Below are 20773 nucleotides of genomic sequence, written 5' to 3' on the forward strand. Positions count from 1 at the left end.
GTGTCCCATGCATGTAGTAGAAAGGTCTTAACGGGGTTAAGGCCATGTATTAGGAACTTTCTGGACGTCTAAAGTCTTAAAGTTTAAGACTTTATAGTTCTAAGGCACTTTTGGTCGATGGATCTAGATTTTGGACTTAAGTGCTTAAGGCATTAAGCACTTATTAGGTTTTGGAAAAACCTCGCATACGCCCCACATAATTTTTGTACGCCCAGTGTACCGAGTGAACCATCCCGATGGTGGTCAGCGCAATACGGAAGTACGCCCAACATACCAGAGGAGTACACCCCGCGTACACCCTCTGTTGGGCTTTTGACGATTTGTGCTTTGAGATTGGGCTCCTTTTTGGGCCAGCTTGACATAGGCCTAGCTGAATTTTTTGGATAATTGTATTTTGGGCCAGTTTTGGATATGGATCTTAAAATAAGGCCCAATTTGGGAGTTGGGCGCAATTAGGAAGATTGGGTCGATAATGGGCCTTAAGTATATGGACTTCTGGACGGTGGATTTGATAATTGGGCCTTGGCCCAATTTAGAGAAAAGGCAATATGGGCTATGTGGACCTTTAGTCAATATTTATATCCCATGTGTTGACTTAGTATTGATTATTTCGTATAGTTCGAGATTTTCGGTGAGACAGCGATCAGAGACTTTCAGTCCAGTTCAACACTACTTGCGAGGTGAGTTTTTCTCACTATACTTATGGGTCGAAGGCACCAAGGCTGGACCTTTTGGATTGTTATCCTGATATGTTATGCTAGTATGATCCGTTAGATCAGTATCCTGGTAGATAGGATGATATTATACTGTTATGATCTGTTAGATCGGTATCCTGGTAGATAGGATGTTATTATGATGTTATGATCTGTTAGGTCGGTTTGTATGTCTATAGACTGTTATGTGATTATTTGATATATGTGCACATGTTCGATTGGTGGTTGAGGCTTATCTGCTATGTGCGAAAGCTAATAAACCAAGGCATTCCAACCCGATGGTTGTGGGCCATGTGTATTGCATCCGAGGATGATTGGACTCATAGTATGTGGGGATACCAACCCGATGGTTGTGGGCTTGGGGTATTCCATCTCGAGGATGATTGGACCCATAGTATGTTGGCATTCCAACCCGATGGTTGAGGGCATGTGGTATTCCAACCCGATGGTTGATTAGACCTATAGTATGTTGTTTGTCATTATATGTGTATTAGTGTGTGTATGGGTATTTTGGGGGAACTCACTAAGCTTCGAGCTTACAGTTTCAGTTTTGGTTTCAGGTACCTCGGATGATCGCGGGAAGGCAAAGGCGTGATCGTACAGCTCCTCACTTTTTATGACCTTCTGTATTGGGATACTCTGATGTAGAACTATTTCAAAAACAAATTTGTAATAACTATTGGTTTCTAAATAATTTAAAAAGTTTTAAATTATCATGATTTGTACGGATGTTACACATCCCAAGTCCTCCTCCTAGGATTCTAATTCACAAGTACTATATCCCTCACGAATATCAAATACTATGTCAGTAGACCACTCAAATGCTAATCTAGGTATCTCTCCTAGATCACTTCTTGACTCAAGACTCTCACTCTCTCTAAGAGGTTCCTGCTAGGTACTCCTAATCAGCACAGACACAGAGCAAATAGCAGATAAGATCAATCAATAGCATACCCTAGGCTAAGGCATCATGAATCAGGCAACTCTAGCTCTAATTGCAGAAATACCTAGCGTATCTTCTAGCATGCATCTCTAATATGTATATATCTTATAATATAAACAAGTAATGGTATTTTGGGAAATCACCGCTCGGGCTCTGGCTGATTATACACACTGCTCTATCTCATTTTCTCTTTAAACTCTTACTCGTTTTAGAAAAATCATTTCTTTTTAGAAAATTTTCACAAATCCTCAGTTTAAGTCTAGACATATCCGAGAGTACATCTGAATCCCTCAAACCAAGGCTTTGATACCAGCTTGTAACACTCTAAATTTTCCGAACAAAATTTTCATTTTTCAGCCACATAAAACTCAATATCACATTTCTCAAAAACCAAAAATGTATCAGTTGTCAAAAACACAAATCAACAAAATGACTAATGATATCCCAGAATCCTCAAACATAATCTCGAACAGGTGTGTACAATCAGGCCGACGCCTTCCCGCGATCCTGAGAAGTACCTGAAACACATATATCACATCACGGTAAGAACGAATCTTAGTGAGTTCCCCAAAATACCACATATACAAATAATAAGCCTCTCATGGCTATAGCTCGACATGGACCCTCCGGTCATGCGTCTTGGTGAGGACCTTTCAGTCATGTGTCTCAGTGAAGACCCTTTGGTCTCATAGCTCGGGTTGGACCCTCCAGTCCTGTAACTTAGTAAAGACCCTTCGGTCTCACAACTCAGTTTGGACCCTCTGGTCCTAACTCAAAGGCATAGAGTAGTATAGCATATATCACAAAGACAAAGTGCATAATATCACATAACCTAGTATAAGCACATAGGATCCTCTGTTTAATAACTCAAATAAGACCCTCCAATTACACAGTATTACCGCTCAGGTAAGTATAGTGACAAGACTTACCTCCTAAGTAAGCAAGTAAATCTAGTACCCCATGAACAGTCTAGACTCCGCCTACATAATATAACCATCTCTAAGTAAGACTTTATAATCATAAATCTAAAAATTTAGGCTATCCCTTTTCCTCACTCTTGGAAACGGTGAAAGACTATTTTACCCCTCCATGGTCTCCTCACTCATGTCTTGACCAAACCCTAAAAGTCAACGACCGAGTCAATAGTCCATGTTGACCCAAATCTTCGAGTGCATCTATGCGACTTGTCGAGTTCCTTCGTTTTTTCTGAAGTATCAGGAAAATCCAACTCAACTCGCTAGTTGTCTTACCAACTCGTTGAGTTGTAACGCGTCCAGACTGTCGGGGAAAACCTAGCCAACTTGTCGAGTTGGCTCATCCACTCGTCCAGTCCCTTTAGTCCGTTCTCTCATTCAAACGTTTTTAAGCAGAACTAAGGCCTCTTACTCTAGATCTAGCCTTCTAAGGCTAAAATATCACGTAAAGCTGCAAGCTTTATGTCCATGCATGGCATTTAGGACTCAAAATGCCAAAACAAACTCTAAAGAGGATTTAATGCATGAAAGTTGGCCAATAGCTTGAATCTTTAGGCCCAAGGGACCTCACACTGTCCAGATCTAAAGTCTCAATTCCATGACAAGCTCAAACAACACAAAGGCTAAAAAGGAAGATGGAAATGGAAGCGAACTCCCTAAAGAAGATATCTAACCAAACAATGATCAAGGTGATAGCTATTTACCTCCAAAAAGCAGCTTGCACTGAAATAACACCGGATCCAAAGGCTTCTTCTCATTCCAAGCCTTATGCTCTTCTATCTCCTTCCAAGAATGCATTAATCACACACTTTTAGTCTCTCTCTCTCTCTCTCTCTCTCACACACACACACAGAGATGATACCAGCTCGTTTAGGGTTTCTCTCAGGGTGTTAAAGTGATAAGGGAGGCGGAAATGAAAGTTTAAGGTCCTTTAAATAGGACGCAAAGCCTCAAAATTAGAGTTTTCATACTCAACTCCTACTCGTCGAGTAGACTCTAAAAATAACACGGCCAATAAATCCTCTACTCGACGAGTTGAGGCCTCCAACTCGTCGAATTGCTCTGATAACATACATGCAAATTAATTAAATATTATATTTGGGAGTCAGCCAATATATATACATCAAAAAAATACTTAAAGATCAAAAATCTTTTTTTTTTGACTTTATATGTACAAAATTCGCAACTTTATTAACAAAATCGCTGAAATTTTTTTTTGAAACAAAAAAACCAAAAAAAAACAAATTAATTTTTTATTTTTTTTTCAGCGGTTTTTGTAAATATAAAGTAAAAAAAAAAAAAGATTTGTAATCTCTAAGTATGTTTTTATGCATTTTTATGATTTTTAGGGTTTTTTTGTTTTCCAAAATAACCCTTATATATATATATATATATATATATATATATATATATATATATATATATATATATATATATATATATACATATATATATATATATATATAGAGAGAGAGAAATCTTCAGAAAAGTCCTAAAATTTTAGTCCAATTTATGAAAAAGTCCAAAACTAAATTTTATTTACAGAATACCGGTTAAAACTTCGAAAAAACACTTTTCGGCCAGTTTCGCAGATTTTGCCGGTATTCTGTCCTTTTTCGTTAGTTTGCTTAAAATTTTGGGACTTTTCCAAAATATTGGGATTGTTTTGAAAATTACCATGAAATTAATGGATATTATTATTAACAAATCATTTATAAACATAAAAAATATTTTTATTATAAAAAAGGAAATACATTTTCTGCTAATCTATATGAATAAATTGGCGGTGTAAGTACTCTATTGCTTCATGACCACTCAAACTCTCTACATTCTTCCTATGCAGTGTTGTGGGTATGATGGGTAAATGAACTTAGTTATCATTTCTGTAATGTTGGTGTTCCTCTTATGTTGTTTAACCTAACTACAAACCAACGTTCATACCTTACATGTTAACAACTATCGGCTAACACACATCTATAAAAATGTGAAAAATGAATCGTGAATGATAATTTATATGTAAACAAGTGAATGATTATTATCTATTTATATTGTCATTCAAAGTTACTTTTCACTCTCGATAGATGTGTGTAATTTTATGGTTGTTACCGGCAAATGTTTGGAGGTTAGGTGGTAGTTAGGTTAAAGAACATAATGAAAGATCTATATGTTCGTGTAATGATATTTTCTAATAACACATGATCATATAACATCATGCCTAATAGCAAGTAGACACTTATTGATTTTGTATTAATAAATATTATCAACTCTTGTATTGGTCACGCCTAATAGATTACTTCTCAATATCACCCACAACGATACATAGAAAGAACATAGAGACTTTGAAGTGGTCAACAAACAATAGTGAAGTACATAGTTGACCATTCTATTCCTAGAAATTAGAAACAAATGTATTTTCTTTGTTTATAACAAAAAAATTATGTTTATAAATGATTTGATAGTAATAATATCCATTAATTCCATAGTAATTTTCAAAAAAAAAAAAAAAAAGTCTCAATATTTTGGTTATCGGGTAATTTTCAAAAAGGTCCTAATCTTTTGAGCAAACTACGAAACCAGCCAAAAAGGGTTTTTTCGAAGTTTTAGCCGGTATTCTATGCTTTTCTGTAAACAAAAATTAGTTTGGGACTTTTTCATAAATTAGACTAAAATTTTAGGACTTTTCTAGAGATTTACCTATATATATATATATATATATATATATATATATATATATATATATATATATATATATATATATATATATATATATATATAAGGAGGATCATTTGAGAACCTATAGTTTCCTGAGAACCCGAGAACTAATTTTAGACCTTTAGATCAAAAATATAAAGGGATTAGATTTCTTATGGCAATTCTGTAAATAAATGGTAAAAAAGAGATGCGGTGGTATCTAGATTTTTGGATCCATGGGTGTTATTGGCATTAGAATATGTCGAATCTATTTCTTACTTCAAAACCAATTTCTCAATTGCATATCACCGATGATTACTCACATTCTCCTTCTGTCGATTCGTTTCCCCTAAAAGCACCACCGTCCGAAATCCATGCCACCTCCGGCCATCAACTCTTTATTCTCTAGATTGTCGGCTACAAATCGAAGAGTCAACAAATCTCTAGCGCCCTCACAAAACCTCACAGAGCAGGTCTTTGAGGGCCGTTAATGGTGGTCCTTATAGATGTTGTTATCAAGCAGTCGCTGCTATCTCTGAGTCTGTGTTTCACTTTGAAAATTTATTCGCCTTCTTCATTCTCCTGGTAATCACTTCATCGATTTTGAGATAAACGAGTTTGCATGGTTAGATAAGAAATGTATACTTGCTCAAATCAGTTCGTGTACTCGATTCAGGTACACCTCTGTTTTCTCTTCTCTCTCTTCTCTCTGCTAATTCTAGGTTAATAGTTTTTTTTTCTCTACTAGCCTGCATTTCTTTCTCTAGTTCGTTTAATTTTCAATACAATTGATTATCCGTCATTCGATTTTGGTATCAATAAATCTCGTATATGTTTAATGTATCTCTTTGTTTTGAGCTAGGTATGTTTTACAAAGTTTGTTTGAAATCATTTACGCCTTCCATGTGTTTGACAAAATGCCCCAATCAATTATGCCTTTCATATATGTCAATCGATGTCAATTGCCAGGGATCAAAGAGCAGTATTTATGCGTTATTATGGAGGAGAATAAGAAATTTAGGGTATGTTTTTCAGAAATTAGTAGTCTCTCACTATATGTTGTCACTCTTTGTTACCATTGTTTATCAATATTGGTCCTATTGTGTTAATATTGAAGTTGGGTGTGCTTTTATACTGCTGAACTCTGTTATGGTTGATGTTAGATTCGTGTGTATGGCAAAATCTTAGTTCTTATTCAACAACGTGATGTCATCACTTTAAAGGGACTTTAAGTCATGTGATTTTCCTAAAATCCAAACACTTTAAACAACTTTTTTGCACCGAATTTTGTTTACATTTCAGAAAACTACTTATGTTTAGCCAATTTCACAAAAAAATGGCATTATCTTTTTGCAAAATGACAAAATTATGTTATGTTCAAAAGGCTTCAACAGGGAGTACATGAGGAACCTTCAGGCTTACTTAGAAGAATAGACGAACTTTAGGTCCATCATTTACAAGAAAAAATTTAGTTTAACAATTATGATGATAATTATGGACTTATAATAATACTTGTAATTAAGTTATAGCTCTCTCTTGAAATGTTAATTGTGCATTGAACATAAATAAACTAGGATTGTTGTGATTTTTTTCTGTTCATTTGCTTTCCTATCATGGCAGGTACCAATTAGTGAGTCTTTGCTAGATTCATTTGATATCTACACACTATAATCTATTTATATGTTCAATAATTATGTCAGATAGTAATTTTATAGATATTTTTTATGTTAAATCTGTGCACCATGAATAAATTATTCATGTAAGTATCAATGTGTAGGAGGATCTTATGTTGTTAGTTCCTTATACTAAAGGTCCAAACAATAAGCCATATATGGCTATAATCAAGGTATTTCGGTTTGGTCTATTTTTCTAATTCAAAACTTGCCTGGATACTTGATGTCTTGATCCATAAATTACATATTATTCACATATGAATCACATATGATTCACATGTAAATCACAATTACACGTGATTCGCATGTATATCACATGTAATTCAATTATGAATAACCTATAATTCACATGTAAATCACAAATTGGTCATATATGAATCACATGTAAATCTCATTTACATGTGATTCACATGTAATTCACATATGAATCACATGTGATTCACACGTAAATCACATTTGATTCACATGTAAATCACATATGATTCACATGTAAATCACATGCGATTCACATGTAAATCACATGCGATTCACATGTAAATCATATGTAATTCATATGTAAATCGCATATGATTCATATGTGAATCGCATGTGATTCATATGTTAATCGCATGAAAATCACATATGTGTTTTTGTGAGTGTTTTTGCATCAATCATTTTTTTAATTTTCTTGTAGCTTTGGAAGAAATTTTGGTGAATATTGAAGAGGTGAAAATGATAAATTGAAGAAAATAAGAAAATATTGACACGAAGACGCGCAAACACTTTGAAATTTGTAGCATTTTTAATTTTATTTTGTCTTGAATAAAATACTTGTACTATTATGTTTATAGATTAATTAATAAAAAATGAAATTTTTTGGGATTTACTTACGAATATTATAGTATAAGAAATATACATATATGCATTTGAAAAAATATGCATATATGCACCTAAAAAATAATTTTTTTTTAAAAAAAATGCCGGTTTTTTTGAAAAAAAATATAGTTTTTTTAAATGCAATTTTTTTTTGAAAAATATGTAACTTTTTTTTAAAAAAAAAAACTTGCAGTTTTTTTCTTTTAAAATTACAGTTTTTTTAAAAAAAAGTTGTTGTTTTTTTTTTGAAAGAAATGTAGTTTTCATTAGAGAAATTGGAGTTTTTTTGAAAAAAAAAATACAGTTTTTTTTTTAAATTGGAATTTTTTTTAAATTGCAGTTTTTTTTAAAAAGTATTGTTTTCAATTGTTTTTTCAAAAATTCATCTTTTCTAAAAAATTAAAAAATATGCATTTAAAAAAAACGAAAAATACTATATTTAAAAAAATATGAAAATTTGATTTATGATGTTAATTTTTAGACATTTACATTAATATATTAAATAGCACAAAAAAATTAAACATTAAATGATATTGGTAAGATGACGATCATGTCCTTAATGAATTACTTTTGATCCAACGCTCCACTTTTAGTTCTCGGGTTGTTGGGAAAATATGAGTTATCAACTAATCTCAACTTTATATATATATATATATATATATATATATATATATATATATATATATATATATATATATATATATATATATATATATATATATATATATAATACTATATAATAAAGCATATTAGTCATATCTTGAATTTTAAGAGGTATAAGTCACAACACTTCTTGTACAAATCAATTATGCATAAATAATTCATTAATACTTGCCAAAAGTTTGAAGACTTGAATTAAGGAAAGTATTTCAAAAATTCAATTTTGAACAAAATGACAAATTTGAAATATTAAATTTATATATATAAATTAATTTATATTTTTTAAATTAAAAACAAATATTAATTAATTTACGTCACTCGCATAAACATGCAATATAAACATAAGGTATAAACATAAATATTTTATTTAAAATCGGTAATTTTTATTATATAACAGTTAATAATAAAATCTAATAATTATTTTCTCATAAAAACTATTCGTCAAAAAAACTATTTATTGTCGCCGTTTTGCGGGCACACATCGTGTGTGTGTGTGTGCATATATATATATATATATATATATATATATATATATATATATATATATATATATATATATATATAGTGTGTGTGTGTGTGTGAGGTTTAATAGAGAACTATAATTGACCTAGGAATCAAGGAACCAATCTTTTTTTCAACTTTTAGAACTTATTTTTTATTAAAAAAAACTAAAAATATAAAAATTCATAACTTTTTATCCTTTTTCTAATGATATAAAATTCGAATTTTTTTTACGTCAAATTCACAATGTGAATCTTTGAAAATTGACAACGTGAATCCGGATTCACATGGTGAATACGAAAAATAGTTTTCACATTTACAATGTAAATATATGAATTTAGATAATTTTATATTTTTTTTTCGACAAAAAGTAAGCTCTAGAAATTGAAAAAAAAATGGTTTTTTGAAGAACCAATAATTATGGTTCTCTATTGAACTTTTCTATATATATATATATATATATATATATATATATATATATATATATATATATATATATATAGAGAGAGAGAGAGAGAGAGAGAGAGAGAGTTAGGTTCAAATGTTTTCACTATCTATTATGTGCATGTATGATTGATTCTGGACCAATCATTTTAGTTATTTTAAGAAAGTAATTAATGCATATTAAATGCTGAAGATGTAATTAATATCCATTATATCTTCAACATGTAATATGCATTAATTACTTTCTTAAAATAACCAAAATGATTGGTCCAGAATCAATCATACATGCACAGAATAGATAGTGAAAACAACATAACCTAACCATATATATATATATATATATATATATATATATATATATATGATTGATTCTAGACCAATCATTTTGGTTATTTTAAGAAAGTAATTAATGCATATTACATGTTGAAGATATAATGGATATTAATTACATCTTCAGCATTTAATATGCATTAATTACTTTCTTAAAATAACTAAAATGATTGGTCCAAAATCAATCACACATGCACACAATAGATAGTGAAAACATTTATACCTAACTCTCTCTCTCTCTCTCTCTCTCTCTTTCTCTCTCTCTCTCTCTCTCTCTCTCTCTCTCTCTCTCTATATATATATATATATATATATATATATATATATATATATATATATATATATATATATATATATGGGAAAAGGGAATATATGGTTATTGGGTATGTAGTGTTAGGTGTAGAACCCTTGAATACGATGTCGTCCTAATGGAAAGTCTATCCAATTTGTTTCCCGGTTTTGACGGTTCCTTACGCCTTCTTTGCCTTCTCACCTTCTCCCTTTATTCATTCATCGTTTCTCATCTTACCAGCATCCTATATTCCTATAGTAGTCGTTCTTAATTGTTGCAATCCAGAATCAATCCATGTTATATTTGTTCTCAATCACTTCAATCTGCAAATATCATAATTCATTCATGTAATCTAGAAATTAAAAGAACCATGTAATCGAATTACTTTATGTAAATATTGTTGGTTTTTCGTCTTTTCTAATTTTAAATATGGTTTTTTATTCATAAAATTAAGTTACAATCATTCGTCTTTTTCCTACAATTAATTGTCTCCTTACTATTTGTTTCAGTTTCTCATTGATTTTCAAATCCATGATGTGGAATTGCAATCATTATTGGGGCATCGTTTCCTGTGTGTGCCACTAACCTTTTTTCAGTTTATTTAATCTAAAAATTATTATTATTATGGATAATGGCGTTTATGAATCTATTTATGCATCGAGGCTTTTTAATGAATTGCTAATTCATAGTGTATCTTTATTACAAGACATGCAAAACATCAAAAGGTACCACATGGATCAATATAAAATAAATCATGACTTAATATTTACAAAGTCTTAGAGTCGGTTCCATTAATTTGATTTACCTAATACACTTTCAAGAGATTTTGTAATTTGGCAAATGCAATGTAATTTACTAGATAATAAGTGTTTTTCACATAGACCTATTTGATTTTTTTGCTACTATTTCCTTAAATAACATAACTGTTAGTTTACCACAAACTCTGTTTTTTTCATCAGGCAGAGAAAGTTTTACGAGACAAAGAATGATATGGTAACATGTAGCTGCTATGGTGTTGTCATTTCATCGGCCTCATGATGAACTTGCTATTTTTTCTATGTTGTGTTTCTTCACCTGAAATTTGGATATCGGATTTTGGTTGTTGATGAGTTTTATGGTTAATTAAACTTTCATATTTAAGCCATGTTGTGATTTGATAATCATTCAAAATTATTATAGGCATCCCTCATTAGCTTCCTGCACTAGAAAAAACAGAAACTATAGAGTCCTAAACAACCCTCCATTCATTAAATGTGGAATAAAAATATGTCCCCAACAAGGATAAAATAGGACAGCAAATTAATGTCAATTGTAAGTTGGGTAAAATTCTTCAAGGATCTGTTTAGTGATTACAACTATCTTCCTTTGATTTAGCATAATATGACATTTCACTAACATAAGTGATTGAAATTACAGGTACATAAAGAATAGTAAAATTCATCGGTAAGAAAAAAAAAACATTAAATTATGCACATTCACTTCAAAATAAATTGCATAAAACTTGAACAATATGTACAAGGAAGATATGAACTAAAATAATTACAAAAAATAAATAAATTAAATCAACTAGAATATATCTACTTTAATCACCACATAAGCACATATTCAAAGTTTAATGATTTCTGCTAGTTTTTAGTAAAGTATAAACTATTGTTGCTACTAAAGATGTTGCCCTTACACTAACTTCAAGCCTTCTTTCATGCTATTTTGTTGCTTTGCTGCTGATGCCGTGTGAAAGGGTTTTCCAAAATAAAGACAGTCATTTGTACCATCAGACAAAGAAGAGAGAGTCATGCATCTCCAACACCTCTTAATTATTTGAATGAACACTCCGACTATTCCAATGCAGAAAGTGTTGGTTTTTTCTGCATTCATTACCATCATTGTGTATGTATACCACCAGTGGAAACTGTAAAAGGAAGCATTCTCAAGGACTTAATTACCTGGAATTTAAAAAAACACAAACAAATAATGAAGGGTTTTAATTAAGGAGGACCTCATTTCCATTAAAAGTTAAGATTTATAATAACTAGTTTAAAGATGACAAATTGAAATTCAAAAATTAATTAGTGGGGCATTTCTTCAAACATTGATATGCGTCAAAAGAAAACCAATTATCACATACAAATAACCATATGAATTGTAATTAACATAAAATCTAGAAGATATCTATTTTTACGGGATGTAATTAGGATATACCTAATACCTACCTACTGTGTTATAAGGAATTAACAACAAATTGAAATTTAATAGTGAGAAAAAGGATAACCTAATTGCATATCATAATAGTAATGACAAACGTGTGAAATCGAAGATGGAAGAAACTAAGAAATTAAATGGAAATGGAGAAAGGGAAAAAGAAAGAACTACAATCGACATCCTTAAAATCGGATTAACTTATATTAGGATTCCAAAGAGGGGATATATAAATTAACTTAAACAACTTGCAATGTAAGTCTACCTTTGTAAATCGATTTAGTATTGGGTATGCAACTTGCAAAGTAACGGTGTGAAGATTGAGTACAATACTCCAAGACATTACGAAGATAAAGAAAGGAAGAAGTCGTTAAATATGGGAATGCTAACCGGAGGAAAAAATAGTCGCACAAGAGAAAGACGAGATTTAACAAATATTACACTGAAACGGCGACGTTTTATAGGTTCTACACCTAATATTAGTTACCCAACAGCCACACATTCCCTTTTCCCTATATATATATATATATATATATATATATATATATATATATATATATATATATATATATATATATATATATATATATATATATATATATATATATAGGGTTAGGTTATGTGAGACGGCCTAATTTTGTGAAACCGTAAGACGCATTTTTTTATTTTTATTTTTTATTTTTTTTAGTTAATTCAAGTTCCGAAAATAATATTTAAAAAAAGAAATTTTTGATTTTTCCATTTATTTTGCATTTTAAAATTATTTTTAAAATATGTACAGTGTAATATTCTATTTAGAATATTTCACGTATTTTTCAAAAAAAAAAATAGAATTTTTTTTTTATTTTTTTTAGTTAATTCAAGTTCCGAAAATAATATTTAAAAAAAGAATTTTTAGATTTTTTCATTTCTTTGCATTTTAAAATTATTTTTTAGAATATGTCAGTGTAATATTCTATTTAGAATATTTCACGTATTTTTAAAAAAAACGGAATTTTTTTTTTATTTTTTTATTTTTTTTAGTTAATTCAAGTTCCGAAAAAAATTACAAAAAGAATTTTTGGATTTTTCCATTTATTTTGCATTTTAAAATTATTTTTAGATTTGGTCTTACGGTCTCATAAAATTAAAATGGTTTCAAATGAACCTGAATATATATATATATATATATATATATATATATATATATATATATATATATATATATATATATATATATATATATATATATATATATATATATATATATATATATATATATATATATATATATATATATATATAGAGAGAGAGAGAGAGAGAGAGAGAGAGAAACGACCAAAATGGGAACATAAAAACGAACGGGTTGTTTTGGATAAATATTTACAGGATATTATATTGGTATTATATTTAAAAAAATCCTAATACTTGAAAATCTGACAAAATTGGTGATTTGGATGTTCAATCCGGTACGTAATCATGACTTGTCTTGAACATAAAATTTGGAATACATAATTAATAAGTGGTTCATAAAAAAAGAAAAAAAATAAAAAAATAAAAAAAGGCTAGTCCTATGCTATTTTCAACCTGGGTATTTGTTTACCCACACGATTCTCCTACCCCATTTTGCGTTTTCAACTTAACACCTTTCCGTTGGTTGTTTCTCAATAAATACCACTAACATCTCTTTCTTACTCATATACAGAAAGATGGAGATTAGCAATGACCCTGCTGCAATGGCGACAATGGCACCATCGGCACCAGTCACAGCTCAACGACCTGTTCGGAGTGACCTTGAGTTATCCATTCCTAAGCCCTGTAAGTCTTTATAGCTTCTTGAATGATAATCTAATGTTTCTTTAATTAGCTCGACTGATTATGTGTTCTTCAAAAGACATGGCTAGAGCTATGGCTGCACCGGACATGGAACATCCAGATGGCACAAAAGAACACAGTGCTTGTGGCATGAGTGTCCTCCAGCAGCATGTCGCCTTCTTTGATCAAGACAACAATGGCATTGTTTATCCTTGGGAGACTTACACCGGTAAACACCAAACTAAAACACCTTCCCGAATGTTTGATTTGAATATTATATATGAAACGATGCTCTCAACTCTTTCAGGGCTTCGAGCTATTGGGTTTAATGTACTCGTATCTTTAGTTTTGGGATTAGGTTTCAATCTAGTATTTAGTTACGTTTCTCTCCCTGTAAGTTGAAGTTTAATTAGTCTATGTTTTTCCATGAGTTCAATCCTCTCAACTACATTCAAGTGAAGCTCATGTACTCTTCTCTACGTACTTTGATTGTTGTTGTTTGGCTGCAGGGTTACATTCCAAATTTGCTGCTTCCAATTCACATAGCCAACATACACAAAGGCAAGCATCCAAGTGATTCTGGGACATACGATACCGAAGGAAGGTATGTAGTACTCTGAAAAAAAAAAGTATACGAATCCCATTTTACAAGGCATTAACATCATATATAATAAGTTTTACTTTTAGGTATCTTCCTGTTAACTTCGAGAATATGTTTAGCAAATATGGCAAAACAGCCCCAGATAAGCTAACCTTGAGAGAGCTATGGAACATGACGCAAGGAAATCATGTTGCATTCGATATTGTGGGATGGTTTGTGTTTCGATCACATCAAACAAAATCATTTTGAGCATTTTAAATCGAATATTAATCATATGTGTTTGATGTCAAGCAGGATATTAAACAAGTTTGAGTGGGGGCTTGTATACATTATAGCTAAAGATGAGGGAGGTTACCTATCAAAAGAAGCCATGAGAGGTCTATTTGATGGCAGTTTGTTCGAGAAACTAGCCAAAACGAAGGCAGCCAAAGAGAAAAAGAAGACTTGAAAGCCATCATGTCCTTGTGCCCAATGAAATAAAATCTGTACGCAACTACAAAACCACTCGTATCATTATAGGCAAAAGGAAAGACAAATACATATATGTACGCAATCTACCAGTGTGAAGTGTGTTGGAATAATGCAGATTTTTAGGGAGTCTAATTTAATATGGTAAGTAATGTTTGAATTAAATTAGGTGTCTTTTACTTATTGACTAAGGAGTTTTTATGTTTCCTATAAATTGATGTATTTTGTCTTTCAATTTTAATAAGAGCTTCCCAATTTTAATAAGAGCTTCCCTTAGAAAAATTAAATGTTCATCTTGATGTATTTTGTCTTTCAAGTTTAATAAGAGCTTCCCAATTTTAATAAGAGCTTCCCTTAGAAAAATTAAATGTTCATCTGCATCTATTTATCCTCCTATCATATTAAATAATGACATATTGATTAAAATATTATTAATTTCATCAAATATGTCATATTATATATATATATATATATATATATATATATATATATATATATATATATATATATATATATATATATATATATATAATATGACATATTTGATGAAATTAATAATATTTTAATCAATATGTCATTATTTAATATGATAGGAGGATAAATAGAAAGAAAATGCATATATATATATATATATATATATATATATATATATATATATATATATATATATATATATATATATATATATTTGATATAGTAGGATAACATTCAATCCATGGTCTTCCTATGGATAAAAAACACGAGTGCTAACCCCGCAATCAAATGGGCTGATTGGAACATATTTCCGTTTGGATAACCGGCGATCAAGACATGGAGTAGTAATTAACAAGGGCGTATTTCTCTTTCTTTTGGTGTTTGGATGTAATATTGGATGTTCTATTTCCTTCACATTTCCCTTCTTGTATGCATTACTTTTGCCTTCTAGCATCTTGCTCGTTGGCCTTTTAATATATTTGTCGGTTCCAAAATAAAGGTAAGAATAAAATATACACTACAAGAAAAATACCCTTTAATGATTTGCAAACAATGACACTCGTTTATTTACGATACGCATTTTTGTGTGTCCTTAAAAATAATGTCAGCCTTCCAAATTTTAAGGATAGAGGACACGCATTTTTGGGTGCCCTTAAACTAGTGTCTCAAGAAAAAAAAATTAAAAACACGGAGGGCGCTTTATCTTAAATGGCGTCCTCTGTAGGTGTCGCTTTATAATTTTAGTGAAACGCGCCTTGAGTAGATAACGGGGGAAAACGAAACCCTAAAATTTTGAAAACACTCTCACTTCTCCTTGGCCTCTGTAACAATCGTCGACCTCAGTACCTCACCTCGTCTCGCATTGTCGTAGCTTTGTCAGGAATGTTAAAGAGAGAGAGAGAGAGAGAGAGAGAGATAGATGGAGAGAGAAAGAAAGAGAGATGAATGTGGATGAAATAGGCTTGGGCTCTTTTGTAATTTTCTTTTCTGTTTCCATCATCCTTGCAAAATAAAACCCTATGGAACCAATGCTTCCCACTCGTCTTTTCCGTCTTCTCACTTGCGTATGTAATATCTTCTCTTCTCTTATGTGTATGTTTTCTCTTAATTATTCCTTTGATTTCCTCCAGGCACCATTAAAACCATCACATGTAAGCTAGGGTTTTGTTAAGAACCATATGACGACCGCTCTGTTATCAGCGACCTCGACTCACTCACCTTTCCGGCCGGCAACATCACCCTCAACCTCACCCTATTTTCTTACCTAGTAACTTCATTTGTTGGAATACAAATTGTCTGTCTATGAAGCCCTAGGTCTGATTCTTCTCACTATTCCTCAAATTGCGCTCTTCCTCATTCCTCACACAATAGACCATGAACACTAGACCCATCGTCAAGCTTTCTCACTTCCTTATATCTGGGTAATACTTCTACTACCAAAAACCCCCTCTTCATTTTATTTCGTGATTCAGTGTCGTTGAAATGTTTCAGGAGGGAGAAGTTATGGGCATATAATCCTCTTTCAAACACACAAGGACCACTGTCCAATCCTCTTTCAACTTGTTTCTTTCCTTCTTATGATATATTCTTGATTGTGAGGAAGTATACAATCACTTAGGAACCATTGGTGTTACCAGAAAGCAGGTTCCCCTATTTTGCTGCTTACACCTATTTGGACACTATTTTTAATATGCTTTTATATACTCACACACTACTAAAAGATGTTTTATTCACTATTTTTTGTTATATGAAGATTTGATTCAATCTGTTGAGGAAATGTCAATATTCTTATCCAGTTGGATGTAATAGGAATTTATAAAAAAAAAAAAAAAAAAACTTGTGATTTATTACAAAGAATGGACCATTAGAACCATTACATGTGTCCGTTTGATGCTTTTGTTATTGGTTCTCAAATGAAATAAACTTGTGTCATCAAGATGTGCCATTATTAATACATTTCAAATTGGTGATATCTTCTTTTGGTTCTTATCAGGTAGTTTCCTCTGAAGTGTCAAGGAATGTATCAATTTCACCTACATCTTTGCAACCTCTTGTTCCAGGACAGGTGCAACATCAAGTTGCTTGGAGATGTGGGGTTCCAGGTTCAGTTTATGCCAATGGGTTCGTTATTCATATGTGCAGTGCTTCAGGTAAACATCAGTTTCCATTCATGTTTCTTATCCATTAATTCTTAAATATTTTGTCATGTTATGTTTATCCAGCGTACTGAACAAGGTATATCCTCCGCCTCTAAAGAAAATGTTTGTCAACATGATGAAACCTAGATTCAGGATTTCACAGGTACAAATCGTTGACTTTTCATCTCCAGAGGCAATATTTAATTTTTTTATATATATGAAATATACATGTTGATATAGTATACGTATGTGTGAGTATGATTGTATGTATGTATGTTTATACAGGGCAGTGCAAGACAGTTATTTCAACGGTTGCAGGGACCAATGGAAGAGGATACACTGAAATCTCATTTTGAGAAAATTATTATGATTGGACATAAACAACATTACAGAAGGACACAAGTAGTTTATCAACAACTTTATAACTTAGGCCTCGTTTGATACGCATCTTTCCAGGTCCAAACAGATCTTTCTGGCTGAATGGACCGGAAAGACTGTTTGATTTGCACAAAAAAATGGGTCTTTCTCGGTAAGATATGTCTTTCCCAGAAAGCCCCAAAATCATATCTTTCTGGCTGAATGGGCTGGAAAGACAATTATGCACCAAACCCGGTCTCTTTCTTTCTTTCTTTCTTAGATTATTAAAATTTTTAAATAACTTTTTTAAAATTTATTTTTTTTATTAAATTATTACTTTTTTCATCATTTAGCATAGTCAATCAGATATACAGTCAAACAACATGGTTTCTTTCCCAGTCAGAAAACTTTCCCATACAGCACTTTACCAGAAAACACTTTCCCAAACAGAAACTATCAAACGGGACCTTATTTTATGCTATGCAATTGTTATTATTATGAATGATTCTACTATACTCATATAATCATTTTTCTGCAAAGAATGATAATCAAGATCCAAAAAAGTTGCAGCAGCCTCATATTTCTCATGCATTTGCTCTTTCTCAAGTCCGAGTGGGTTACTGGTTCTAAATCACAGTACTGGACCATCTATGCTTCCTGGATCTGGTCCCAGTCCAGCTCCTTCAGCTCCTGGTTCTTCCAATTTCGTTCATGGAACTAATCTTCCCTTTGCTTCTTGCCTTGTTGGTGAAGCTATGATCTAACATTCACAAGGTAGATCAGCCAAAATTGTTAACAATAACTCTTTTAAAGTCGCATTCTTGACTATTACGGTCTTCAAGTGTTTCTTGTAATATGAAATGTATTTTTTTTACTTTTGTTTGAATCAGCATGGCAAGATGTAAAATTTTACCAAATGAGCCTGGTTGCAGGTTTGTTTTTTCTAGAAAGAAGGGTAAAATGGTCATTTTACCTTCTTCATATTCAGATCATTCATTCAAGTACAAGAGGTAAATATTGACTTTTGAATGCCAAACTTCCTGCTTAATATAAACTCACAGATATACTTTTATTACCAGTTGCAACATACCTTTTTTATCAGATTTGTAGTAAATGACATATTATTCGTATATATGTTTAGAGCTACCTTTTCTCTGAAGATTTCTCTTTCACTAAATTACAAGTTTATCATACTTATGATCTTGTTAGTTTTCACTTTCCCATAATTTATGCTAAAATATTAGTTTGGATTTTGCATCTATGTGAATGGGGCTTGAATTTGTAGTTGGCACTAGCATTATGCATTCTATTTTGTTTCAGAAGGGGGTGGGGCTATATATCATATAATTGAAATTTGAGAAAGAAACACTTCAATTTCAGGGTTTATTTAGCCTATGCAGGTAGTTTCATTATATATATATATATATATATATATATATATATATATATATATATATATATATATATATATATATATATATACTGCTTCTTGTGGTTATGCATAATGTGAATGAGCTTAGATGAAACAAGTTTACAACAAATGACTATTATTTATGTATAAGTTTCTAAAGGTGTTGTTTCTTTTTGAGTTAAATGAAAACATGATTTAATCGGTGAAGTTATGTATATATGTATTTCTTTTTTACCCTATATAGAAACGATAACATAATACGATAAAAATCCTGAAATCACTTGCTTTACTTTTGACTTGATTTGAGTTTTTAACTTTTTGTTTACTTGTAGCTTCATACCAAAATACTAGTTAGGGATCATAGAATGAGGAGGATCCAAATAATCCTAAAATCTTTAGACATGGCTAGGTAGAGAGGAGATGAAGCATGCGATGAACATAAGAAGAGTTGATTGGATCATGGTTGGATTGAAGCAGCTGAACCATGGCTGACTGGTCTCACTCACCCCCAGGTTTCAGCCATGAACAGAAGAAGAAGAGTTTACGGAAGGAATCAAAGGAGGGTATATCAAAAATATAGAAAAACACTTTTACTTTTAATATATTAATTTAAAGAAAGAAAATTCTTATATTTGGTTTTCGGTTGTGGTTGGTGTGGATGCTTCAGAAGCAGAGGAGTTTCTTGAGTTGGCAACGAAACCTCTGAAAGCCTTGCCATACGTTACATCTGGTCAAACATTTATTGCATTCAAGAAACAAGAAGGTGTTCCAGTTGTCGACATATTTTCCAATGTCTTGAAATTCTTCGTAAAGAGGTAATAATTCTTTTTTTTAAGAAACAAACAACTCAATCAATGTTTTATTTGCAGGTTTATCTCTTGACTGGTGAGGTGGAGGAAGATGGAGTAGAAGACAAAAAATAAACTGGTGACGTGTGACAGCTTGAAACAAAATCATCTAGGAACATAGGTGAGTGCTTCAAGTGGTGTATGAATAAACACAAGTACTAATTCCAAATCAACATATGTAATTTGAGTTCATATGAACTTTGCTCCTTTTTTGTTTTGATAATTATCCATTTTGAATATTATAGTATTTCCATGGGACCCACGGAGCTCTATTCTCAATCTGCTTAAGTAATTAAAAATTCCAACTGTAACTACGAGTTTGGTGCAAGCTTCATAGATCCAAAGGTAGGTTATTTATGAGTTATGACCCTATGTCATCGAGGATCTTAGTTTAATTATTAGAAGGGTAG

The 20773-nt window shown here is 31.4% G+C and overlaps 1 protein-coding gene across 1 annotated transcript; it reads left to right on the forward strand.

Moving 5' to 3' along the window:
- The first annotated feature begins 13899 nt into the window (after positions 1–13899).
- Positions 13900–15399, forward strand: LOC111885972 (probable peroxygenase 3). The gene is made up of 6 exons (XM_023882210.3): positions 13900–14069; positions 14146–14295; positions 14374–14459; positions 14576–14670; positions 14754–14879; positions 14962–15399. The coding sequence occupies exons 1-6, from the start codon at positions 13961–13963 to the stop codon at positions 15113–15115; spliced, it is 720 nt and encodes a 239-aa protein (XP_023737978.1). The 5' UTR covers positions 13900–13960; the 3' UTR covers positions 15116–15399.
- The last annotated feature ends 5374 nt before the right edge of the window (positions 15400–20773 follow it).

Source organism: Lactuca sativa, chromosome 1 (genome assembly GCF_002870075.4).
Source record: "Lactuca sativa cultivar Salinas chromosome 1, Lsat_Salinas_v11, whole genome shotgun sequence".
In the NCBI taxonomy this organism is placed as follows: domain Eukaryota; kingdom Viridiplantae; phylum Streptophyta; class Magnoliopsida; order Asterales; family Asteraceae; genus Lactuca; species Lactuca sativa.